Source organism: Triturus cristatus, chromosome 5_2, assembly GCF_964204655.1.
Source record: "Triturus cristatus chromosome 5_2, aTriCri1.1, whole genome shotgun sequence".
Taxonomy (NCBI): Eukaryota; Metazoa; Chordata; class Amphibia; order Caudata; family Salamandridae; genus Triturus; species Triturus cristatus.
This window is the reverse complement of record NC_140588.1, coordinates 588935849-588963655: the sequence shown is the minus strand read 5'-3', so window position 1 is coordinate 588963655 and position 27807 is coordinate 588935849. Positions and strand designations below refer to the sequence as shown.

Genomic DNA, 27807 nt, shown 5'->3' with positions numbered 1-27807 from the left:
TTCCAGATTTGTAAAGTGTTTTAAACCGGGGAATGTGCCAGAATCCTACACCTCACCAGGGGAGGCGTAGGAGCGGCGCAACAAGGAGAAATATTTTTATTTCTCTTTAATTTTTGCTCTTTCTATGTGTGAAGTAGCAAAACGCCATGAAGGATTGTTTTGTGTGCATGAAGGTGTCCCTTTCTGCACAACAACAATCATCCTTGCAATGGGACCTTGCACCATGGCGCAAGGATGTCTGTGTTAGTTGCATGGCTGCTGTTTGTGTGCTGGCACAAGGAAGAAGAACAGGAATGCGCCATATCTTGAAGATACAGTGCATTCCTGTCCTCCTCTTTTGACGCACATCAGCACAGCTGGAAGGCTAGCTTTGCTACCGCACGTCAAAATATAGCAAATGAGGCACTCAGTTCTTTATGTTAGCACAATGATTCCTAATTTTAAGGAGAGATGTCCTGATCTTGTCTTGAAATGCAACAACTCATTTGTTAGATATTAATTCTTCCTCACACTACTTAAATCGAATTCATTATGCAAATTAATTATGTAAACAGATGTCTGCTTTTATTACTTTGTAATTATCAGAGTGATGCCAACGTATTTAATACCCATCGCTGATAGCCTAATTGTAATTCGTATGTGTTTGTCCTCAGGTTGACAATTGAGGCAGAATGCCAACTCCAGCTACAGAATTTTCCAATGGACAAGCACTCTTGCCCTCTTGTTTTCTCGAGCTGTAAGTAAAACACTGAAATATTTATGTGTCAGCAGTTCATGCCTCTAGATAAACTAAGCTAAATCTGACCAGTATTGTTATTCAATCGAGATTGCACATTCATTTGGCAGAAAAGTTGTAGTCTAATTTCCCTATTCACTCAGATCGGTCAAATTCTGTTTGCTTCCTCTGAGATGTGAAATTCAGCCGCGGCCGCTGCAGGTATGACCGGTAAGGCGGTGGGCCGGATGGGGCGGGGGGGAGGGGGGATTTCTAGATATGACCACAAGGGAAAATTAAATAAATACTTCATTTTCCCTCGTGGTCGTCTCTTGAAATCCACCCCAGCTGGCCCCACCACTCTTACCTGCAGCGGCCGCGTCTGGTGAAATTTCCATACCTGAATCAAGAGCAATGTTTATAATTTCTGTGAGTAATCTGGTGAAAACAAGGACAGAATTAGATAAAGAAAGCATACCTCTGGGTATTCTGAATGTTGGAATTTAGTCTGGTGATTAGTCTAATTTAAAAATGATTGTCAGGGTGGGGCGAGCGGTACATGGCGGTATTACTGATTAAAAACCAGCAATCAGCATTGCCATTATTGTATTTTCACTTTCACACACAAAGAGCAAATATGGGGTATGGCCTTGTATTATTGGTAAGCATGGGGTAGAAATACTGCCATAACAATGGGAACATCATTAAGTCAATATCCTCAGCTCCAAAATGCCATGTCATTTGTGAGATATGAATTTAATTCAAGCTTTTTTCATTCAAGAGGTATTTATAGTGAGGCGTATCACCCTAGATGGTATCCAGGCACTGTGCAGCAGTCTCAGTCAAAGAGCCAGGTCTTGAATAGCTTCCTGATGTAGGTCAGCGAGGTTGAAGTGCTGAGGTGGAGGGAGAGTGTGTTCCAGGCTGTGGCAGAGAGGTGGGATAAGGTGGTATAGCTGCAGTTGAGAATGCATGGTATCTGTACGATGGTGAGGAGAGCAGAGCCGAGGTTCCTGGGAGGTTGGTGGAAATTCAGGCGGTGGTTCACGTAAACGGGTCCTTGGTCATGGAGGGCTTTGTAGGCGTGGATCAGAAACTGGAATTGGCATCTCTTCAGGATAGGGAGGGCCTTTAGGTGCTGTGTGATGTGGGACCTCTTGGGTAGGATGAGGATCAGTTTGGCTACTGAGCTTCTGTCTGGAGTCTTCCCATGAGTTTGGTGTTAGTGCCTGTTTAGAATGCATTGTCATAGTCCAACCGGCTGGTGATGAGGGCATGCAACACAGTTTTCCTGGTGCTGAAGAAGAGCCACTTGAAGACATTTTGGAGCATGCAGAGAGTGTGGAAAGAGGCTGAGGAGATGGTGTTTACCTGATGTTTCTTGGAGAGTTCACTGTCCAGGATGATTCAGAGGTTGCGGGCATGGTCTTTCAGAGCTGGGGTGGGTCTGAGTTGCGATGGCCACCAGGAGTGATTCCAGAGTGTGGTGTGTCTGCTGAAGATCAGGATTTCGGTTTTGTCAGTGTTGAGCTTCAGGCAGTTGTTCTCTATCCAGGCTGCAATGTTCTTCATATAGTTGTGGAAGTTGCTGTACATTGAAGTCGAGACCGCTGAGAGCGAAAAGATGAGTTGGGTATCGTCGGCGTAGGTGATGATGTTGATGTCATGAGATCTAAAGATGTCTGTGTGTGGTTTCATGTAGATGCTGAAGGGGGTTGGGCTGAGCAATGAACCTTGAGGGACACAGCAGATGATGTGCATGGGTTGTGAGTTAAAAGGGGGGAAATGGGTTCTCTAGGTGCCACCCGTGGGTAAAGATGTCATCTATCTGAACGAGTTGTCTGTGATTCAGATCTGGTGCAGTCGATCAATAAGTGTAGGGTGAGAGATGGGTTTAAAGGCTGCGAGAGGTCAAGCAGGATCAGGGTAGGTGATTCTCCTCTGTTGAGTAGGATGCAGATGTCATCTGTTGCAGCGATGAGGGCTGTCTCCCTGCTGTGATTGGCTCTGAAACCTGATTGAGAAGGGTTCAGCAGGTTGTTTCTTCCAGATGTTCGTGAGTTAGAGGTTGATGGCCTTCTCCAGGACTTTGGTGGGAAATGGGAGCAGTGAGATGCGATAGTAGTTTTGGTACTCACTGTGGTCTGCAGAGGGTTTCTTGAGGAGGGGGCTAACTTCTGCATGTTTCCAAGCATTGGGAAAGGTGGCTTTGTGATGGAGGCTTTGAGGATGATTGTGAGCTGGTGCTGATCTTGTCTTTTCTGAGGTTAAAAAGTCTGTGGGGAAATGGGTCGGTGGGTGCTCCTGAGCAGATGGGGTTTATTAGAGTAGTTGTCTTCTGCTTGCTGAGTTTTGATCTCTAACTCCACATATATGTACCTCTTCAAGGCATGTAGATGCGAAGTTAGGAATAGTAAATCAATACTACCTTATATGATCTTACCTTTGATATGTTGTCTCTCTATGTGATGTCTTCGAAACCCTTAAATGACAATGTTCTGGGGGTCAATCTTTTAGCACGTTTCCTGTTTTGTATGTGTAATTTACAAAGCAGCACACATGCAAACGGAGAAAAATTGATGAGAAATGAAAAGATTTCTCCTTGTTACACCTGCCTCGAGGAAACATACCATTTTGATCCAAATACCTGTCTACAATAGGGATAGAGAGTTGCATCAAAACCCATGGATGATTGCGTGCGAATGCATCTCCTATGGAATACCACCTGGTTAAAAAATAATGCAAATCAGGTCATAGTGTAACATTGTGTTCCTTTGGCATCCTATCCAATGAAAATCATAATTTTCGCTGCATGTTAAATCCCACTCTAACACTTTTCTCCGGGTTTGCATCACAAAAGTGATGCAAATGCAGTACAAATCACTAGCAAATCTGGACCATAATGTCTGACATACTGAAGGTCAAATTGGGAAATTGAGGGTCACATTTTGGGAAGCATGAGCATAGTGTTCATTACTTTGAAATACAGGATTTATTTGGCATTACTATAGTATGTTAAAGGACTATTGTCAATATAAGTGATGTATTTTGCTATTGTAATACAACTTACATAGATTCTGATGTATAAATTTGAAGTAGGGCTTTTTCAAAGCATGATTACAGAGAGGACATGTTTATTCTGCAGAGCCACACTTTAGTATCTCCACTTTCATGAGCCCCTATGTTTATTCCTTAAACTCGTACAGTAAGACCAAGCCATTCAGGTGGAAAAGCAATTTAATGAAACTTTATAGTGTGTGAAATAGAAACATGTCTTTTTTAAGAAATGCAAAGGAAAACATAATTTACTTCTGCATGCTTCGGGCATTTTCTTTGAATTTTAAAGTGTGTGATGGCGAAAACGTAGGTTTGAAGAAAAGAGGAAGAAATCAACATTTAAATACTGTGTATTGCCTTCTGCTGTCAGTGTGAGGAAACACCTGCTGGCAAGGCCTAGTGATGTGAAAAAAACTGCTGCTTGCTAAATGAGGACAATGTCTTCTTGAGAAGAAAGGGAAATCTTGCCTGTGTTGAGTTCAGCAACTTGGAGAAATGATTTGCCATTAATGTGCAATAACAAATGGGGTAACCGATGAGTGGTGTCACGCCTGCAGGATCATGTCCTTGTTCTGAGCATGCTGCACAGCTGGAAACCCAGAAGTGAGGTGAGAGGCCGAGGCAGGGGCACAAGTCTGGTCTTTCTGCACTCCCCCTGCATTGGTCCTCCTCCCAAAATCCACGCTATGGGATTCTCGAGTGTAGCAGCATAAAAGCTGCACTCAGTAACCCGTCATTGCCTGTAATTCTTGATTTTACGATGATACCTTGTTTTATGATGATCATGCTGCTGCTTCTCCGTACAACTGCTGGAGTGGATTCCACAGCTTCTTCAATTGCTGTGTGGTTTTGGAGATGGTGTCTGGAATACCTCAGCTACACACCCGGCATGGAGCACTTCTTGTACTACGCGATAGCTGGAGAAGGCCGGGCTTATGTGGCAATGAATGAGACACACACTGACTGTACTGTATTAGGCTGCTGAGCTGGGGCCTTCTCTGAAGACACACCCAGCAGCCATGAACCATTATTCCATATGCCCACACAACATGGGCCAAACCAAAACTCCACACACCCCAGGATGATCCAAGGCACACCCCTTGCCTTAGCGACAGCTGTGGTATCACCACAACTGATGTATCGTAACAGGCTATACTAAATTCCTCCCCAAAACAAAAAACAGGCCGGAGGAGGCTAATAATGTGAACCACAAACTACATCACAGGAAACATTAAGCACAGGATCCCCCCACATCACTAAATTCCTCACAGTTCAGACGTGCAGCAGGCTTTGCATAGTCTTACAACATGCTGGACTCAAACAGTATCGGGCTCCAGATTTTAAACAGCAACCCTCTAACATCAGTAGTCTTTCAGTCTACTTGACAGCTGGGTATTGCTCCTCAGACCATACCTTGTCCGTGAATCATGACTTGGCTCGAGCCCTATCTCTGGGCTTGCAGGAATCCCCAGAGATTCCTGACCAGTTTCAGAACTCCTTGCTTGTAAATCCTCTCCAACCAGTTCGGCCTCTCGAGATACATCTTCTGACCATGCATCCCTGTCCTGAGCATCAAGACCTGTATCCCCAACAGGGAACGTCATACCTTGACAGGGATGAAATCTCTTGAATGCTGAAATTGTCCTTGTTATGGCCTCTTGCCCCCGACGGACAGTGACTTGGGTGCCTCGCATCAAGGTGATCTGCCAGGGATCCTTCCCGAATGGCAGCCTAAACTTGTTGCCTCGGTGTCGATCTTGGACTAAAACCAAATCCCCAACCTTCAGATTGGAATTCTTGGCTCGGTGAGGACGGCTGGCTTTGTCATTTGACCTCTTCCTCTGTTCATACGCTTCTTGGTCATTAATGGCACCAGGCACCCGTTTCAGGTGATGAGGGATGGAGTCAGCAATAATCTTCTCATGCAGAGAAGTCCAGGGGCTCGACCTGTGGTGGAATGGAGAATCTGTCTATAGTCCCTCAAGAGTGAGTAAATGGCATATTCAGGGAACTTGCTACTTTCAGTGCCAATCCTGATCACTTTGTTCAAAGTCCTCATGAAGAGTTCAGCCTCCCCATTGTCTTGAGGCCACCTAGGGGTAATCTTCTTGTGGACGATCCCTAGCGAGGTGAGCTAGGATGTGATCTCATGCTCTTGGAAGGGAAGGCTGTTGTCTGTCATCAATTCTTTAATCAGTCCCTGAGTGACCATGATTTCGCGATGCAGCACGCGCAATGTAAATTGTTTTATTTATTTATTTAGTTATGTACTTACTTACCTCCGTTCCGCCGTAAGTCGGAGTCCACTACCCCCACCCTGCCCCTTCCCTGCCCACCTCACCACCCTGCAGCACTCCCTCGGCGAGCCGCCACTGTCAAGATCTAGCTGGTGGTATCCTGAGCGGAAATCTAGCTTGGAGAACCAGCTAGCTCCATTGAGTTCACCAATGAGATCATCAATTGTCGGAGTGAGATGCCTTTCTCTTTTAATCGCTGCATTTGGCAGACGCATATCTACACAAATTTTCAACTCCCTGGGTTGTTTGGGTTTTGATGTTACAATGATGGGTGACACTCAGGGGGTTGACCCCTTCACCTTCTCAATGATACCTCCCGCTTCCAGATTGTTCAGCTCCTTTTCCACCAGAGGTGAAATGCAATACGCCGGTGTCGTAGAGCAACTGGTTGTACTGAGGAGTAGGGGTGGGCGGAATTTGCGTAATCGCGTTACGCAAATCTCCGCGAAACGGTAAAAAATCTCCGCGAACACGCAAAAATTCCGCGAACACGCGGAATTGCTTGTTCGCGATACTTTTTTCCTGTTCGCGATCGCTGTTTGCGTGCTCGGGGTGAAATATCTCGCGAACACGCCTATTGAGAACGCGAACAAGCAAAAAATTTCGCGAAGTCGCTGAACGCAGATTTTTGGACAATTTCGCGTTCTCCGCGGAACGCGAAATTACCCAAATTCCGCAAATTCTGCGAACGGAACGGAATTTACCGCCCAGGCCTACTGAGGAGTCGATATGTAGGTGTATTTGTTTTCCTCGGAGGCACCCAATGCCATCAAACACCTGGGGAAATTAATCGAAGACGTGGTTTATTACCTCTTAGTGTATTCCGAAGGCAAACGTGACAATTCCAAGGTCCTCCCCCTTTTTTGCATTCCAAGAGCATGCCGTGACTTTCTTCTGTCACATATGCTTGAGACTTGATAGATTGATGTTCACACGTTATGGTGGTCTTGAATTGGCCTTGGATGATGAGGGGTCGTTCCTGCCCATGGGCTAAAAAATGTGTTTTCGGCCAGATTTAAGGACGGCTGTGAGCGCATCTACACATTCGCTTCCGGGGACATTATGTTAATTATCGCCCCGGTGTCTACTACCGCAGTGGAGGGGTGTCCGCCTACCAGTATTTGGCACTGGCGCAGATGTCTCAAAGTTTGAGATGCAGTGCCAATGGTGTCATCATCATCCATGTCAGTGCTTCTGTCTTGTGTCTCCGGGATATTGTTGATGGTTGATCGTGGGGTTCATCTATTGCTGGAGCGGCATACCTTCATGAAGTGGTTTAACTTTCCACATGCTGTGCAGTTTTTATCCCTTGCCGGACACTCCGATAGTCAATGAGGGGGTCCACCACCGTATCCACAAGGCTGAGTTCTCGGATGCCTCATCCTACCAGATTGCGAAGGGGTAGCTGGAGTGATTGCATTAATTGGCTCCTTCTTGATAGGCTTCCGGATAGCAGCTTCCATGTGTGCTGCACAAGCTCTCGACAGTCCTTTGGCCCTGCCAAGGGTAAGGATGCCAGCTAACGTTTTTCCAGACTCTTCCGGAATTCATTCTCGCAGTTTTGCTGAGGCACACCCCTGAATTATCTACCACCTAATCTTTTCCGTCTCATCTTGAAAGCCATATGTGCTTGCTAGTTCTTGTAGGCGTACATGAAATACTGTAAGGGATTCTTCTGGTTGCTGCCTCGCCTCCCTGAATATAAGACTATTGTAGTCCTGATTGGCCATGGGTGCAAAGTGAGCTGTTAGGGCAGCTATGAGGGTGAGGTGTGTCTTTGCTTCTTCTTCCTCGACCGACTTGGATATTTTGTAAATGTCTCTTCCCCCTAGATGGAGTAGCATTGCTCTCTTTTGTGCATTATCTACCTTATTGGCCTCGAAGAATAAAATAACTCTCTCCACCCCAGTGCTTAATTTGTAAAATATGAAGTGCAGGGGCTCCAATGTTTGTCGGAGGCCACACCTACTTTTTCCGGGCTCCACCCTCTTCCTCCACTGGCTCCACCCACTTACTCTATTGATTCCACCCACATCCTCAACTGGAACTGCTAAATGTCAGAGGTAATACCAGATCTGAATTTCAGCAAGGGAACTTTCAACATAGTAAGGTTTTGAAACGAGGTTCCAAACTTACACATTTGAAAAAGAAACTTCAATGTAATTAATTAAGAGATTAAGAATAGGAGGCCTAAAGCATTGTAGATATTTTGGACTCAGGTTGTGTTGCCGGCCACACTAGAGAAATAGTTTTGCTCTGGAGCAAAGTAGAGTACATTTTCAGCATAACCTTGTCCTAAAAATTACAAACATCACTTAAAGGTGTTAAGCAATCATGGACGTGCAACACACTGTTTGGCAGCATAATGTAGCAAATGCTTTAATAAAGGGTGATGATTCAGCTCAAAACGTAAGAGTCAGACAATCTCAATGCACAAATGGGTGCAAAGTCTGATATTTACATGTTTCTCTCATCTTCATTGCTTGATTTTGCTCTCCAGAAAGTGTCATTCATAGTCGCTGAAATGTCACTCATATTTACACTGAAATTACTGAAATTATGAAAATGGCACTCATAGGAATCTGAAAGCTTGGCAGCTATGCGGCGGGTGTCATTGTCACTGGGCGACTGGTGCACTGCAACAAGAGCAGAAGGACTTCTCTACCTGGCAAATGAAACCCTACACTGAAAGGCCAGGCCTCCGACTCGGTTCACTTCACACTTCACACCAAGTAAGTGACTACCCTCCATCACCTACTGACTCCTCTCCACATTACAATGGTGCCTTTACCCCGCCTATTGTTTTCAATTACTAAAGACATTCATCCCCTCCTTGATCTGATAAGCCACGCCTACCTACCCCACATCACATTGAGAACATCACGGTGGCAAGATCCTCCTGCACCGTGGCGACACCTGCTCCCGTCACTGTCTTGCTAGAGAGATATGATCCTTTCCATGTATGACAAGATGGTAGCTTTGCTAAGAAGGCCACAGTGGTGCCCTGGGAGGCATAGGTCATGTAAAAGGAACGCAGGCAACACCTATTGTTGCAGGGATTCTGCTTATGCACAGAACTATGCGCAGGAACCCAGGTCCTCAGTGAATTGTGGTGTACCAAAAACTCACCTCAGATCCCCGAACCCCTTATCCGACCAGCATCAGTGTCCCATTTGTTATCCGAGGTTTAGCTCGGCGGCCCCAATGTATAGACAACCTAGAACAAGCGACTTAGTGTATATCCCAGGAATGGTGGGAATCAGAAATACCTGTTCGTAATTATTCTCATATCAGTCCACAACAGAATAAACAGAGACACGGTAAAGTTTAAAGAGTTTATTTTATAAACCTCGTGTCCTAAGATGCAGCAGTTTGGCTAACATAAGTAGACAAACGATTAAAATCAAAACCATCAGCATAGTTACAATACCATAGAAAATGAAAGGAGTAATCATACTAAAATGACAGTGGATCTAAGGCACCCTCCTTTCTCTAGCAAACTAATAGTATTATTATTAGACTAGTAAAAGGTCTCTAGGCTTGAATGGGGAACCCCATACCGTAAAGATCAGCTCAGTGAGATCACATCACAGGATCAGCTAGGCTCTGCTCCTGGGAAAGCTCTTCTTCTGAATGTAATGAAAACATGTAACACTGCAATATTAAAAGCACCCGACTTTCAGGCATTTGCAGCTGCGTGCGTGTTATGGCTAAAATAGTGGGCCGATCAACCTGAACCCAACAACATGCACCGTCTAGCGACCCAGACTGTTTCTTTACACTGTGTACAGACCAAGGTCGCTGCTCACTGTTTGGGATGTGAACAACAGACAGTTCTCATGTGAAGCAAAGTCGAGTAGGCATTTCTCAATTTAATAACATGTGACTACAGTGTCGTGTGCAAAAGCAGCAAAAGCGGCAAGATGGCTTTCTAACATCTAACGCAGTTGTGCTAACTTAGCATTGTACATATATAGATAACGATCTTCACTACATCCCCCCTTGATCGGACCACTAACCAGTAGGGGCGCACTTGCAAGAACGCAGAGTTCAAGTTTGATAGAACGGAACCAAGGGCATGAACCTGTTGCAGGGATTCTGCTTATGCGCAGAACTATGCGCAGGAACCCAGGCCCTAAGTGGATTACGGTGTACCAAAAACTCACCTCAGAACCCAGAACCCCCTATCCGGCCAGCATCAGTGTCCCATTCGTTATCCGAGGTTTTGCTCGGCGGTCCCAATGTATAGACAACCCAGAACAAGCGACTTAGTATATTTCTCAGAAATGGTGGGAATCAGAAACACCTTTTCGTAATTATTCTCGTACCAGTCCACAACAGAATAAACAGAGACACAGGAAAAGTTTAAAGAGTTTATTTTATAAACCTCGTGTCCTAATATGCAGCAGTTTGGCTAACATTAGCAGACAAACGATTAAAATCAAAACCATCAGCATAGTTACAATACCATAGAAAATGAAAGGAGCAATCATACTAAAATGACAGTGGCCCTAGGCCACCTTCCTTTCTCTAACACACTAATAGTATTATTAGACTAATAAAAGGTCTCTAGGCTTGAATGGGGAACCCCAAACCGTATAGATCAGCTCAGAGAGTTCACATCACAGGATCAGCTATGCTCTGCTCCTAGGAACGCTCTTCTTCCGAATGTGTTGAAAAACATGCAACACTGCAATATTAAAAGCATTCGACTTTCAGGTATTTGCAGCTGCGTGCGTGTTATGGCTAAACTAGTGGGCCGATCAACCTGAACTCAACAACATGCACCGTCTAGCGATCCAGATGTTAACAACAGACAGTTCTCATGTGAAGCAAAGTAGAGTAAGCATTTCTCAATTCTAATAACATGTGACTACAGTGTCGTGTGCAAAAGCAGCAAAAGCGGCAAGCTGGCTTTTTAACATTTAACGCGGTTATGCTAACTTAGCGTTGTACATAGGTAGATAACGATCATCACTACACCCCCCCATGATAGGACCAGAAACCACTAGGGGCGCACTAGCAAGAACGCAGAGTTCAAGTTCGATAGAACGGAACCAAGGGCATGAACTAGAAGTTCACATAAGGGAAGTGAAAAAGTTCGAAAAGAAAAAACCAATGAAAAAAGTTAAAACGCAGACAGTAGGGAAAAAAAACCCAAAAAATCAATGAAGGACTGATGACCGAAAGGAAGTTTGTAAAAGTCAATCCATCAAAGTGTATGCACAATACGTTGCTACTGCTTCCAAGAGGAAATCATTGGAACGTTCCGCAAAAGTATCGGCCATCCAGTCCAGGACGGGGAAAGAACAGACATGTTCTTCAACCACCGGAGCCTCCAGCACCTGGCGAGGACAACCGAGGTGTACCTCAAGATAACTGTTCGACAAGAAGTCAATTGCTGCAGTTCCGATATCCCAATTACCAAGAACTCCATGCGCTGCAGCACAGGCCATAATCCCGACACCAGAACAGTCCGACTCGTGGGCCACTAGGGGGTTCATAAGCCGATCATAATCCGGATCAGGAGACACCGGGTTTGACAGACACAAATCCAGAGCCCATTGGAACGGACAATCTAGGCAATGAAAGACAGGCTGCACACAAGTAAAGTAGGCAAACCGGAAGGACAATCCATAGGCTACGCTCAGAGTCGCCAGTGGTAAGGCGCCATAGAATTCAATCATCTGGTTACGAAGATGGTGCAGCCGGGACATGTTGTTGTGCCACGCAAGTTTTACATCCATAGCGCAAGGCACAGATCAACAATAGTATTCCAGCTACGAGGGCAAGAAGCAAAGGCAGACCTCCAAAGACACTGGAAAAAATAGAACGAAAAAAGGCCGGGATCACTCCAAAAATAGTTTGAAAAGAGGTCACGAGGCCGGAGCCCACTATTTTAAAAAAATGAGCTATGCCACTTGTGGAAGAGGCATTAAAGATAGTCTGTATCAAGGTCCCAAAATGAAGGGGGAGATCAGTATTCAAAAGCGCTTGCACCTCAGTGCGCGTGTTTGCTACGTGAAGGACAAATGTTTCCCGGGATGAAGTCAAAGCGACTTCTTTCTGAGACAATAGAGCCCTTATTCTGCTCATCTTATTGAACTCTGCTTTCAAGGTTGGAATCGAAGGCCATATGGAGACATCCAGCCGGCCATGCGGAGGTGGGAAAAGGACGTTATTACAGCAAACCACCTTCCGTGATACAGTCACGATGTAGGGAATTCCCACTAGCATCCCACAGCAAGCTTCATTATTTAACAGCAAATAACTACCGTTAGCAAGCAGCGTAAAAGACGGGGTTATAACTGGGACAGGGATCCCTTTCAGGACGCAAGCTAAATTAGGGGCATGGACATTACATGCACCATGCAATTGAATGTGCCTACACACAACAGAGTGATCCGGCGCGGAAGTGCACTCTTCACCTTTCATGTAAACCTCCTTGCCGTCCCTCATACATCTGTATGTTAAAGGGAGCGACCAGACTTCATGTAAGAAGGCAGTACCCAACTGTTCGTACCTGCCCAAGGCATAATGTTTCATGCACGAACCAAACTTGAACAAGGGAAACGGTAGAGTGATCATCTTATTGAACTCTGCTTTCAAGGTTGGAATCGAAGGCCATATGGAGACATCCAGCCGGCCATGCGGAGGTGGGAAAAGGACGTTATTACAGCAAACCACCTTCCGTGATACAGTCACGATGTAGGGAATTCCCACTAGCATCCCACAGCAAGCTTCATTATTTAACAGCAAATAACTACCATTAGCAAGCAGCGTAAAAGATGGGGTTATAACTGGGACAGGGATCCCTTTCAGGACGCAAGCTAAATTAGGGGCATGGACATTACATGCACCATGCAATTGAATGTGCCTACACACAACAGAGTGATCCGGCGCGGAAGTGCACTCTTCACCTTTCATGTAAACCTCCTTGCCGTCCCTCATACATCTGTATGTGAAAGGGAGCGACCAGACTTCATGTAAGAAGGCAGTACCCAACTGTTCGTACCTGCCCAAGGCATAATGTTTCATGCACGAACCAAACTTGAACAAGGGAAACGGTAGAGTGATCAACCCATGTACAAGCCACACGGCCGAATTCAGTTCGGCAACAGAGAAAGGCAAAGGTTCTAACTTTTCAATGTGCAGCAAAGAATATGTAGCATCTTTCATGGACATGAATTGCTGTTTTGTAGTCAAATTAAAGGGAAGGAATAAAGATGAAGTATACATGTAATCCCAAGGGACTTTCCCTGCCTTCAATGTTTGCAATGTCCATGCAAACTGCATAATAGAACGCAATTGGTTTTGACCATGATACAATACAGATAAATCATCCTGCACAATGTCTACCACAGATGGAACAATATTATCTAAAGTATAGCTTCTAGAAGACAGGGTGTTAATGCTATTATCTATAACAGCCAACACTTTTTCCATATTGGCTTGATCAATAGCACGTAATCTGGATGCAGCCTCAATTTGTGACAACTTCCAAACTTCGTTATAAACCGCATACACCCATCGCTTGGGTCTGCCTACTGCAAGACCCTTAACAAAATCATTTAAGTCTATTTTGTCATTTAATCGCGCCAAGACTGGCATAACTTCCCTACTGAGTAGGTAGTTACAGTGTGAGATGATTCAAACGGGGGTCCACACGAACCTGTGTATACCCCTGCTTCAAATCCAGAAACCTATGTTGACAGGAGTCCGAACTCGTTTGCCACATCAACCAACCCTTCGGATTCAACGTAGAAATATTGAATGATGCGTTGGAAACCTGTGTCCGCAACATATCAAGGGACAGATCCGTATGATTACCCCAATTGGGATAAGCACCCAGATCTGGCATGGAGGGAGAATTTAATTTTTTAGAGGTAGCCAATCCAAAACAGGTCGTCTGAAAAATGGAGGAATTTAAAAATAACATATGATTCGGGATGAGACAGGCACAATGCAAAGCCTCAGTTCCCTGTACTTGCCATCGTTTGGAACCCCAAACCGATTTAAGATCGACTGTAGCTTTCCACAGATCATACCCGCCAATTGCCAACTCGTCCATAAAGGACTTGGAATACAATGTGTCAGTCTAACTTTAGAAGCAGCCTCAGGCGCAACCTTAAAATAAAAGGACGCTGGATGGGCTACACCAAAATCAGAAAAATAAGTGAACTTTTCCACCAGCGTGACAGAACTGCCCATCCTAGGGGCGGGGCAGTGTTCCCATTGTGTAAAATTTACAAAATTTCTAAACGTATTTGCCCTGTGCAGGAAATGTGTGCCATAATGTTGATAACAAAATTGTTCATCATAATTAGCAGTATCTAAATACAAATCCTCAGCATCAAACGCAGCATAATATTTCAAATCAGAAAACAGTGCTTCTATGGCTTGAACATCCCAATCATCTGAGTGAATGTTCTGTTTAACGACATCACCCATAGAAACACGAAATACATTTGGCACATTAATCACTTCAGTGGGGCCATGAATTTGAAATTTAACAGCATCCCAAGCGATCCCATCACATACAGGCCAGGCAGTAATGTTCACAAAAGTCTGGTCCCTCTTCATTATGTGTGATGAGGAGTGGGGGGCCAAAGTTCCATTAATTAGTCGAATTGTAGAACGTTCATTCAGGTAGTGTCCATTGATAAGTCTAAAAAACACTACCTCAAAGCCAATGGACATAAACAAAAAAACACATATGAGCACCAGCCAAATGTAAGTCCAACGAGTTACCTAAAAATGTTTCTTGAACCAAGCCACAAAAATCGACACCTTGGACGGGGCAATGGAAGTCATTGAACGAGAATCAAAAGAGTCTTGTGAGAGGGCAACTGTAGTGGATTGTAAAACAGGCAAGGTAACATCCGCAGGATAAGCATACTCAACTTCTTCAAGCACGCTACCAGGTGTTTGTGGCACCAAGGGACCAGTAACGGCAGTCATCTCGATGGCAACATCAGGCACTATGTCAGAAGCTCGTGCCACAACAGAATTTCTCAGCATTGAAGGGCACGAAACCGCCGGAGTCATACTAAGAAGAATCGGCCACTCGTTGTAGTTTGACATTGTCAATTGAAATGTACCTGTTATCCTTTTGACCAGGAAGTGGAGGTAAAATGACTCTTCTAGTACCCAGCGGTACAAAAGGGGGTGGTGATGGACGGAGCATCAGAACCAATCAAACACTCACACCCAGTCAACAGATCTGGGTTTGATCCATCACCGTTCTTTAGCCCACTCTGCCACCCCAGTTCAGACATGGCCATATGCAAATCAGTCTGACCCTGTGCCTCATGGGAACAGTCCAGCCCGAACTGCCAAGCCATGCCTTCCCTGGACCGGAAACAAGCTTCCTAGGACCGGTTTCTGGCATTTCAGCTGTCTTCAGCCAGGCTTGCTTGCATCCAGTGGCAAAGTGAGCAAGGGACTCACGTCTGAGCATACCCTGCCAACTTATGGCGAACAAAGCGGTACAAAAGGGTGTTCTAGTACCCTGCACTCCAAGCACGGGAACCGGTGCACGTTATGAGGGGCCGAACTCCTTCTTGTTCTCCACCTTCTCACGGACCAGATCACCAACTCGGGGTAGCCAGCCGACTACCGGAATCTGAACTTCAGCTTCAGATGAGGAGGGTACGTGTTCCTTCGCTAGACTGTTTCTGGCTTCATGAAGAGTCTGCAATACAGCACAGTGTTCATCTATGTCAAAGGGTGCGGCTGACGCCGCCATGTCTAGACCATCAAGGTCTGGAACAAACATTCGAACACCAAAGAGCATCATGTATGGGGTCCACCCACCCAGAGACCTTCTAGGGAGATTATTAAGTGCACGTTGCACGTCATACAAGTGGGCAAGCCAGTTCCGACCAGTACCCAAAACTCTGGCTGTCAAAGATTGCTTTAAGTCATGGTTCATTCGCTCCACTACACTATTGCCCTCAGGCCGGTATGGAGATGAAAATTTGACTTGGACCCCCAAATTTCTCATGGACTCTTTGTACGCCTTAGAGGCGAACGCCGGGCCCTGATCAGAATGAAAGGTACCACACGCAAAACTTCCAACAAAGACACGCAAATCCTTAATGACAGTGCGAGAATCAGCACTCCTTTGTGGCCATACCCACAGAAAACGTGTGCACGAATCCACTGCAACCAAGATGTATTTGAAAGCAGTATCAGAGGTAAAAGGACCGCAGTGATCTAAATATACACAACCCAATGGTTTACTAGATATGTACAACTGACTTTGTGGTGGGCGCGCCGCAGAAGAAGGTTTAATCTGCTGGCAAATGTCACAATTAAGAACATAAGCCCTGGCCTGTTTGTACAAACCGCACCACCAGTAACGTTGTTGTAGCAAAGATACAGTAGCCACAACGCCGGCATGCGCGACGCCATGCCCTCGTGGGCTGCTAATATCAAAGAAGGTCTGCAGTCCGCGTTGGGAATCAATCTGTCACCAACGTCATTAATCCTCACTAATGGGACTTTATCAGGACTTAAGCGATAATGGTAACGAGCAGGGAAACCTTTCGGTGGTTTCGTGCCCTGCTCTGTAGCAGCAATAGCTGCCAAGATGTCATCATCGATCTTACTTTTGGATCTTGTAACTGCTGCTACTAAGTATGTTGCCACTGCTGTTTTAGCTGCCTCGTCAGCCAAGCTGTTACCGACAGCATGGACACCAACGCGTTGGTGACCAAGAGTGTGAATTACATTCATGAGGGGCAGACGTTCTTTAAGATCTGCCACTCGAACCCAAAGCAATTTATGCTTAATCGTGCTACCTTTGGAATCATGGTTGTCATTCTGAGACCAGAAATGCAGATTGTCGTTGTACGATTGAACACAATAGAAGGAGTCACTCACAATAAGAGTAGTGACTCGGGGATCAGCAAACTCCAGTGCGAGCACCAGATCACGAAGCTCCGCCAACTGAGCGGTACAATCACCCAATGACTGCGTGTGCACGACATCGGACATTAATTCACCATTTACGAAAGTACCAACTACAATTGCGCAAGCCGCTGAATAGGCGTGCTTTGATCCAGTTGCGGATTGCGCAGACCCGTCAGTGTATATGACACAATGGTAATCCTCGAGCGGGCGCAAAGACAGAGGAGCCGGATGAACGAATTCATACTGTAAAAACTCCTGAGTCTGAAGTGCCGCGTCAAATATAAAAGTGACGTCCGGCGATGTCAAGGAAGTGGCCCATTGTATCCACCTTGGATGCAAAGCCTTAGAATTTGGTACACTTGCTTTTGTCACCGCCTCAAGGGCAGGACATGGTGTTACCACCAACATGCGTTTACCTTGCGATAGCGCTCGTTCTTTCAGAATCACCATCTGTACTGCCATCAGAACTTTCTCGACAGCGGAAAATCGCAGTTCAGCTGAAGTGTACAAGTGAGATTTGTAAGCAATTGGGACGGTGTCGCCCTCATTGAACGTTAAGTATGTGAAACCCACCGCGCCAGGCACAATTCTTATGACCAGGTTAGTGTGGTTATCACGCGTCAGTAAGTATTTAGAAGCAAGAAGATCAGCTTGCAATGACTGCAATATAGCTGAATGCTCCGGCAGCCAACAATATTTGGAAAAAGTAGGTTGTACCAAGGCATAAAGCGGCTTGATACGCTGGGCATAATCCGAAATGTAAGTTCGACCAAAATTCAGGAAACCCAGCAGAGATTGTAATTTCTTCAGTGTCGTGGGAGCACATAGGCATGCGCACTTCTCTAGAAAGTGCGGAGCTAATCCTCGACCTTTATTGTTGAGTTCGTACCCCAAGAACAACACTGTATATTCCGCAATGTGAGACTTTGCAAAGTTGAATTTGTAACCGAAGTCAGCAAACAAAACAATAATGCGATCAACGCGACGGAGATGCGCTTCCAACTCGTCATCTGTGAGATAAATGTCATCCACATACGAGTACGCATCAGGGTCTATGCCCTCTAAGAGAGAGACCACGCGAGCGGCAAAGACTCCAGGGCTGTTCTTATGGCCCATTGGTAATCTTTTGAATTGTTTTTGTTTGCCACCCGAGGTGAACGCCGTCCTCTCACTACTAAGAGAGGACAGGTTATGGCTGTAAAAGCCATTGGAAATGTCAAGTGTGGTTTTAAACCTTTTTCTCACGAGACTATCGACGAGAGCCGAACTGTGGGTGTTTTGTACAGCGCATGTCCGGCAATGTGAGTTTAGGTGCCGGTAATCCAAAACTAGGCGGTACGACCCGTCAGGCTTCGTCACAGTGAACAAAGGATTATTCATAGGTGACACACATGTTTCAATTACTCCTTGATATTCCAATTGTTCAAGGATCGACGCGACGTGAGGTCTAGCTTCGCGACGCATGGGGTATTGGGGTTGTGGTTGGGGCGTAGTCTGCAACGGAATCTCATGGCCGGGAGACAATTTATCCCAGCCAACCAGATTTCGAAATAACGCAGGTGCTAGCACCTGAGCCCATTCCTCGGCGTACTTTTTAGCTTGGACCTTCGGCACTGTGTGCGCAAAGGACGGGAGGATTACCTCCTCCCCTCTAGGAGCATCTAAAACGAAAGCCGGGGGCCAATCCGCCTCCACCAACAGAATATCATAGGAAGTGGTCAGATTATCCCAAAAAAACCCTTGAATTGTACGTTGTATGTCACCTTCAATTTGAATGACTATATTATACAGTCTATCAGGGGGAGACACCCGAGAATCAGCAGTTTCAATATTCACAAATATATCAGTTGCTGTCGCCACCAGATATGGACGCAGTGCTTGTCGCACTACTGTAACTTCCGCCACGCTGTCTAGCAGCGTTAGTGCCCATGTCAGGTTCTGAAGCTGCGTCCGTACCATCTGAGGCATACCTCGCCGTCTGCGCAGCAACTTTCTTCTTTTGAAATGGGGGTCTTTGACGTGCAGACTCGTCTTGCTTGCCTCTGCCTGTGAAGAACGAGGAGAGCGTTGTTCAGAAACCTGAAATCTATCAGGTGACTTAATACGAGATCGATCGCGGACATCATATGTGCGTTCGGTAGATGACTGTATCAGTGAGGCAGGAGGTGACCCCTGTTTCTGTTGCTGTTTCCCCTGTTTCTTAGCTCTCCAACTTTGCTTAGGAAAGTTGGGGCGTTCGTCTTTTGTAGACGAGCTCACCTTAGTTTGCTGTACTATATCAGGAATGATCACAGTCGGTTTTACACCCAAGGCACTACGACCCACAGTCCTATATGCCTTCGCAATTACTTTAGCGAACTCTTTGGGCTTGTCGGAGTCATCCACGCGGTCCATCATATTTGCAACTTGGAACTGCATGGCATCTCCTCTGAGGTTGCCCATTACCATGGAGCATACCACATTGAAGCTGTCGACAAGCCTCATTCCCAATTCAATAGCAGCCTCCGCACCATGATTCTCCTGAATCTTTTTGATGACGGGTGGTAGGACAGACATAGACGGAGTGCCATAGCACTTCGAATAGGTCGCGGCAAAGACCTTACCCCAGTTGTCACGATCGGCCATATCCGGGACCAGGTCTTTAGGCAAAGTAATGGTGAGGATCCTGTGTTTCTCCACAGGAGTTGTATTTGGAAAAACCGCTTCCAGTTGGTCAAATTTCTCAGCAAGCCAATAAGGAAATTCAACCTTACTTTGGGGGCGCTTGCCGACCACCTAATTAACCATAACAGGACTAATAACCACCGCGTGGTGGTCCGTAGGTTGTCCCGCAACAGCAGGTGCCCCCACCTGCACGTTGCATGACACGTACTGCACTAAAGCCCTATGGACTGTAATCAGGGCTGTATGTAGTACCCGCAACTCAGCCACCGCCACAGTGAGATAGCGGGGATGAGGCATAAAACCGGCCAGCACCGGCCATGTGGCCCCTGCAATAGACAACGGGCCCATTCTCGCCGGTGCAACTGAATGGGGAAGGGCGCCATTAAACCAAATAGTATGCTGCCAGGCAGAGATTGGAATTTCTTGTGTCCTATATGGGGTATAGACCGCAGACAGCTGTGTGGCAGTATAGGTACGAAACGTAACATCGTCATCTACCGCCGGAAAAGTCACCCATGAGTAAAACAACTCATACGGGTATGACGCATCAGTGCTTACCACAAAAATTACAGCCATCCCATGATCCGGCACCCCATACGTCGTCAAATGACGGCGCAGAGGTGCACGGCTATGCGCGGCTATGTTAACCGCCATCAGGACACACTAAAGAGTATCAACGATATCAACAGTAGCACTGGGGTTCAGAAAAAATAACCTTTTTAATGATCAAGCTTGAAGGAACCGATTAGTCGAAACACAGGTAGGTTAAACCGTCACTCCCGTTATCCGGAAACCAGAGTGAGGGTGTCGTGGACTAATATAAGCACTACTAAGGCGTTTCAAATCAATAGACCAAACGTTAGGTGCACCATGTTGCAGGGATTCTGCTTATGCACAGAACTATGCGCAGGAACCCAGGCCCTCAGTGAATTGTGGTGTACCAAAAACTCACCTCAGAACCCAGAACCCCTTATCCGACCAGCATCAGTGTCCCATTCGTTATCCGAGGTTTAGCTCAGCAGTCCCAATGTATAGACAACCTAGAACAAGCGACTTAGTGTATATCTCAGGAATGGTGGGAATCAGAAATACCTGTTCGTAATTATTCTCATATCAGTCCACAACAGAATAAACAGAGACACGGTAAAGTTTAAAGAGTTTATTTTATAAACCTCGTGTCCTAAGATGCAGCAGTTTGGCTAATATAAGCAGACAAACGATTAAAATCAAAACCATCAGCATAGTTACAATACCATAGAAAATGAAAGGAGTAATCATACTAAAATGACAGTGGATCTAAGCCACCTTCCTTTCTCTAGCAAACTAATAGTATTATTATTAGACTAGTAAAAGGTCTCTAGGCTTGAATGGGGAACCCCGTAAAGATCAGCTCAGTGAGATCACATCACAGGATCAGCTAGGCTCTGCTCCTGGGAAAGCTCTTCTTCTGAATGTAATGAAAACATGTAACACTGCAATATTAAAAGCACCCGACTTTCAGGCATTTGCAGCTGCGTGCGTGTTATGGCTAAAATAGTGGGCCGATCAACCTGAACCCAACAACATGCACCGTCTAGCGACCCAGACTGTTTCTTTACACTGTGTACAGACCAAGTTTGCTGCTCACTGTTTGGGATGTGAACAACAGACAGTTCTCATGCGAAGCAAAGTCGAGTAAGCAATTCTCCATTTAATAACATGTGACTACAGTGTTGTGTGCAAAAGCGGCAAGATGGCTTTCTAACATCTAACGCGGTTGTGCTAACTTAGCATTGTACATATATAGATAACGATCTTCACTACACTATGATACCCCCAGCTCCAGGTGCACTCTATGGAAGTTCCTGAGGGTTTCGGTGCCCTATGGCTAGCACTATGAATGATGTGCTGGAACTCTTCCTAAGATCAGGGGTCTGTCCTTCCGACTTTCTCCCCTGTCATTCTACGCTCACTTTCCTCTAGATTAAGTTATATCTACTCTTCCTTGACCTTGGTATACAAACATTTTAATTATTTACATATCCAAAAGTAATGCAATGATGGGAAGGTGAGCAGTAAGGGGAAGTAGCACAAACATTAGCAAAGGCAGTAGATCTGGGTTTAATTCACTTACACAAGGGCATTACCACATTATAGATAGACACTTGGGAAGATTCCATTGGGAGCACGCAGAGAGGGTAACAGTTGTTAGTTTTACATGTGTGATACATGTTAGTTTTACAGCTGCGATATCTGGAAGAGCACCTGAACAAAAAGAACAATGTAGGTTAGCCCGACAAGCCAGCATTTGCCAGAAACCAGGTGCCCCGAATCGCCAGTGTTGAAGTATGCACAGGTTTTCCATACTTTACACCGACTCTTAGAAGCAAGCACAGTGGCAGTAACAAAGAAGCAGGCCCAGGGTAACCCTCAATCATTTCCTACCTGCAGTGATTTCCTGCCTGCTAGCCCACAAGCGGAACAAGCGGGTGACTCATTTCTGTCCGCACTTTGAGGCCGAGGCCGATATTTGAGCATAGCTTGCGCTATGAGGGGAAAGTGAGGAGAGGGCGAGGGAGAGCCGGGGCTCTTCACTGTGGTGTTTGGTGCATTGAGCATTGCAGGCTCGTCTGGGACAGGGAGGTGAGGATGTGGCGCCCATGTTTTCAGGCCATACCACCTGTTGTTTCCTAACAACTTCTGCGTTGCCAACATGAGGAGTGGGGGTTTTGGCAATGAATGCCTTAATCCACTGGCGTTTACATTACAAAGTATGTACCTTTTGGCAGTTATGGGCACTTTCAGCAGCTGCCACTTAACTCATAATTGATAAATGTTTTTTTGCAGTAAGTGCTTCACAGAACAAAGCAGAGACATTCATTTAGTTACCAGTACCAAGCTAGAAATGGCGGTTATTGAGAACGTGTGCGGCGGTGGCATGGTGCTGCAAGGGAAAATGTAGCATCGGCTTGGCTGCCTGTCAGCTGTGTGTGTAAGTCTGTTTATTAGAAAGCAAGCAGCATTGGTTTGGCTACTTACGGTTACTGGTGGGCGGCACTGCCTTTATTAATAGACCTGCTGCTGCCAGCCCTCAACGTCGAACTGAACTGCTGCTGGTGATTGTCGGGAGCGTGTGCGCCAGGCCGTGGCAATTTGAAAAAAAATCTACACACGCTGCCACACAGCCCCTACCCCTGCAGTACCAAATCCAGCCGAATCTCAGTGTCCCGCCCACCAGCAACACTGAACTAAGGGCCTAATATTCGCATCATGGATATAGCTGGAATGTGGAATCTTTCTAATATTGTCTCTCACAGCCTCAAAACTCTTCACCATGGACTCGGGGGAGGAACAACAGTGTCTACTGTGAGTCAGCGAGGTAATTATATTTACTTTACCTCAATGCCATATGACGTGCAGACTCATAGTGTAGACCCGGCCCTGATGAATAAGTGCCGGTGCTAAACACCGGAAAGCACCGGCACAAATTAAGCACTGCTTCACCCACTCCTTCCACTTCGGCGCCTGTGCTGATGGGGCCCCTTCCATGCCAAAATGCTCTACCGGAGGAATCTGAGCCATCTTTGGAAATTACGTGTGTTCTTTTTTTCTTTAGTGTGCTTTGTTAATAGAGATCTACTCTGATGATCACTTTCCTTTGATGTGAATATTCCTTCTTTGCTTGTGGAAATCCCCTGTTACTTTCACTCGCTATCTGCCCTTGTTTTACACTCACTGTTCTGGGGCTGTACCTGCTTGCTGTAGTTTTCACTGGCATGACTGCAGGCCAGGATTTGGTGGATCTCTTTCCCTTAATTTATTTGGTTTTCTTTGTGTGCCCTTCAATAGTGGGGCTTCCCGCTCCTTGTCTTGACATGCGGGCCAGATGGAAGGCCCGGCAGGATGTTGGTGCTTTCTCGAGAGCGCCTATGGCCAGCGGGCGTTGTTTATGCCACAGCGCGAGCACCACATACATGTGTAGATGGTGAGCGGCCACCACGGAACACAAAGAGCAGTGCACACCTCCCTCGTCGCCAATGTGGTGTTGTAGATGGGGTCTGGAATATCTCAGCTACACACCTGGCATGGAGCACTTGTACTGCACGATAGCTGGCGTAGGATGGGCTTAGGTGGCAATGAATGAGACACATATGGACTGTACTGCATTACGCTGCTGTGCAGGGGCCTCCTCTCAAGACACACCCGCAACGGCAAACCTTTATTCCATATGCCCATGTAATGTGGGCCAAACTAAAACTCCACACACCACGGGGTGGTCCGAGGCACATCCCATGGCCATAGCGACAGTTGTGGTATCGCTACACCTGACATATCACAACAGGCGATACTGCATACTGCTCTTGAGTTTGCTGATTACTTAGCGTTATCCCTGTTTGTGGAGTAATATTGTTCCCTGGCACCTTTGGAGATAAAAAGGGTACCAAAAAGGGTTTACCAACAGCTGACTGCTCTTCTAAAGTGCTATGGTGCATGCATGCATGTATTTCTGGCCTTATACTCGCCTTCCAGTGTTGGAACTCCTGAAACTTAATGTATGGTGATATGCAAATTTTTCAAAAAGAAGGAAAATAATTGATATTTTCCCCACTAAAGCATAGAGCCTGGGAGTACAAGACTATGGTTTGGTTCTAAAGATGTTTTTATCGCTCCTGGGAACTTTACTCAATCACTTTTTCCTATTGATTTTGTTTTATGAGACATTGAAGGAGTTACGTAATTCTTATCTTATATAGGTTTCCTTAACTCGTGTCTCTTTTTATGTTTAGGTAACTAATGAGTGATATAGTGTAATTCAAGCTGTAGGGATTTTCATTTTCTTCATTTACTCAGGAATCCTGTATTTATTTTCATTTTCTCAGAATTCATACTGCATTTACAGGGTTCCAGACACTAAATAAAAAGTGGGAAAGTGAGAGGTATTAGGTAAGAATGAACACTTACCAGTTCATAAGCTATGTTTGGTCTTGTTCATGTTTAAGAAATGAAGATTCTAAAAAGTTTTTAATATTTTTGTAGATGCTCAATGATACTAAACACTGAAGGAACCTATAGTGCTGATAAGTCATGCAGTCACATTGAAAGGACTCAAGGATGCCATCTTTTGTGCTTTCTCCACTCTCCCTTTCCCCTGGGTGCTGTTATCGCCTGGAGCTCTATTTATGACTCAGGTGGTTACAGGGCTCTAAGTGGCCTAGGGAATCATCTTCTGCTACTGATGTCTCGCTCCCACAAGATTGCACAGCTAGCTACTGAACTTGCTGTGCCCAGACATGACATGTGGTCGATGTCTGTTGACCCTTTTCTTCTTCTGAATATTATGTGATAGGACGAAGGCTGGGTTGGGATGATAGATGATCTTGTTGTGTAATGTAATCTAAATCGTCTATACATTAATAACTGAATTTGAAGAAACCCACAGTTTTTCAGTATTTATAGTGAATACGTTCTCATTGCTCTTTGTTTCGGAAATCAAATTCAGGACTGTTACTATTTTTAATGTTATTCAGAGAAACTGGAATTATGCACAATGAGAGGACAAACGTATGCGGCAATTTTCACCAAATCATAAAGAAAATCCAAATTATGCAGCAGAATGTGGCACATTTTGTGATATTATTATCTCATTATTATGTAATTTATACACATAGTAACACTATCTAGGCAAAGGTTTCAGCTCATTAGTACCAGTTTGATACCCAAATACAGCAATAAGCAGCAGTAAGGTGACCAGTCAACCTTTGCAAAGGGCCTTCCACTGCATTGCTTAATAACATTTGATCTGCTTCAGCTAAAAACTATATTTGGGTAAAATCTGCTGGTTGTGCAGCAGATGAACAAGTATGTAGCCTCACTATGCAGAAAGCGCAGCGGCCACAAAATCACATAATTCTATTGGCCCTGATGTTATGTCCTGGACAAGGAAGAGGTTCCCCCAGAGCCATATCTTTTTTACATCCACTTATGTTGTCACTGAGAAATGTTATTTTTTATCCTCTCCTAAATTTAACACAAACTGTTTTAAGAAGTACAGCCCAAGTGAACATGAAAGGAAAATTAAACATGAATACAATGTAGTGTAAAAAATGTGATGTAAATGTAGCCATGTAAATAAGCATTGTAAAAAATGTTCTGTAAATATACATTTATGTAAATGTATAATTGGAACGGTAACATATCTGTTACTTGAATTTGAAATACCTTGAAAAACAAGAGACAGGCGTTTGGCAAAACAGGAACAGTTTGCTTGATTAAACGTAGTGGCCTGGCGAACAGTTACAGGCGCAGGGTCTGAAGACTCTCTCAATTTACATTCAGTTGAGATCCTTTTTTAATACAGTTTCAATCAGGTTGTAAAATTTCTCCGGTGAGATATTTATGGTGAGAGATGTTGGTTGCTGCCATCTAGTCATAAATTAATGGTCAAATGGTTACTACAGGTGTGCTGTGCACAACCTTGCATTAACACAATGTGGCCAGTGGGTATCGTGCCCGGATGTCCGGCATGAGGAGCACGTGATCACTGCTTGTGCTGTTTTATGACTGGCTAAATATTCATAACTCATGTGACATCTGACTTTATGGTGTTTTAGGAGTGCGCGTACCCCCTATGGCCATGTGTGCTTAATTGGGGCCATTCCCCCTTGACCATTGCAATGTTGCTGTGCCTATCTGTGGGAATGATCCAGGGTTTCCTGTGTGTGCACTTATCTATTAGCTACGTGCCATCCCACCTGTGATCTATAAAACAAAAACCCCGGGCCTGGGTGCCAGAGCTTGCCTGACTATGTATTTGCAAGTCAGGGTTGATGCGGAGTCCATGATAGGTGATTCTGTTAATAGGAACGTGATTACGTTTTCATAAAAGAATGTATAATAGATGACGGTAGAAGCAGGGATCAAATGTAGAGATAGCTGTGGTAAGATATGGCTAGTGAGGAAGAGAACACCTTTGTAGCACTTAGCAGCTGACTTGCAATTGAAGCAGGATTTAGAACATCACTGAGACAAGGACATAAGGTGTTAGCAAGTTAAGTTAATATCCTTCACCATGTCAATGGAATAGTAGGTAATGGACAAGGAGAAAGGTGTGGTAGACGCACACTAGGGAGCCATCTTGATTGGACTCACTGTCTGCACAAGCAAAGTGTCATGATGGATGATGCAGTATGGTGAACACATCTTAACCCCTTACAGCTCCATCATTGTTAAATAGGCCTCTCCATAATCTGTTTTTTACAGTGAAAGAGAATGTGTCTGCAGGTTTAGAGCAGCAGTATGTCAGAATGTGCATCTTTTTCACTGTGCATTAAGCAAGCCACATTGATCACGAAAGCTAAGGGCATTTAGCAGGTTGGTCATTTATGTCCATGCAATGGAGATGCTTCATAACGTGTGTCCCATTATAATAACACTCTGGCATGCATTGACACTGCTCATGCATGTCGGATACTGTCTTGTATATTCATCAATACCAAAAAGCTCTGTATTCTGGCCTGTGCCTTCTCCATCCAACAGCAATACTGTATCTGTTTGTATTATGACACACTTCGGTACTTCGAAAGGGCTTGAGTTGCTCTCTGCTACAGTGTACCCTGCATGACATTGATGTGTAAAAAAAAGTCACACAATGCATTGTCTTGTGTCACGTTAGGTCAGGGAGGCATTCTAAGGCTGGTGTTTGGGCCTTTCTGTGCATCCACCATGGATTTGTAAAGGAACCCACATAAGAGGAAAAAAACACAAAGTATAGTTTTTGTGCAGGAAGGTAACATTTCATACTCACGAGCTATCCTTACTGTTAGTCAGGCACCCTTACAGTATAGTGCAAGGGTGTCTACATTGGTGCTAGGCAGCCTAAAGTGAGCCAGCACAGGGAAAGAGCAGAACTGCACCATTTCTTTGACAATGTGGAATAGTCTTGCTCCCTCCCTTTCATCCAGAGCAGTGCAGAAGCTTCAGTTACTGTGCTCTGTTGCCTGAAATGGTTGCAAATCTGGGTGTAAATGTTTAGAGATTAAAAGCAAGATGTACGACCATTTCATTTTGCGAATCTCTAGTTGCAATTGTTTGTGACTTGCAACTAGGGTCTCACTAAATGAAATGCGCTAATGTGTCTTGGACACATTTAGTGATTCCCATTGGGGTTGCAAATGACCT

The 27807-nt window shown here is 45.2% G+C and overlaps 1 protein-coding gene across 1 annotated transcript in view; it reads left to right on the top strand.

Annotated features, from left to right (window-relative positions):
- Window positions 1-27807, top strand: part of LOC146829043 (gamma-aminobutyric acid receptor subunit gamma-4-like) — a 2063907-nt gene that overhangs the window by 1136534 nt on the left and 899566 nt on the right. The window contains exon 5 of the mRNA XM_085607669.1: window positions 654-736. Within this exon, the coding sequence (XP_085463795.1) occupies window positions 654-736 (83 nt within the window). The remainder of the gene's footprint in view (window positions 1-653; window positions 737-27807) is intronic.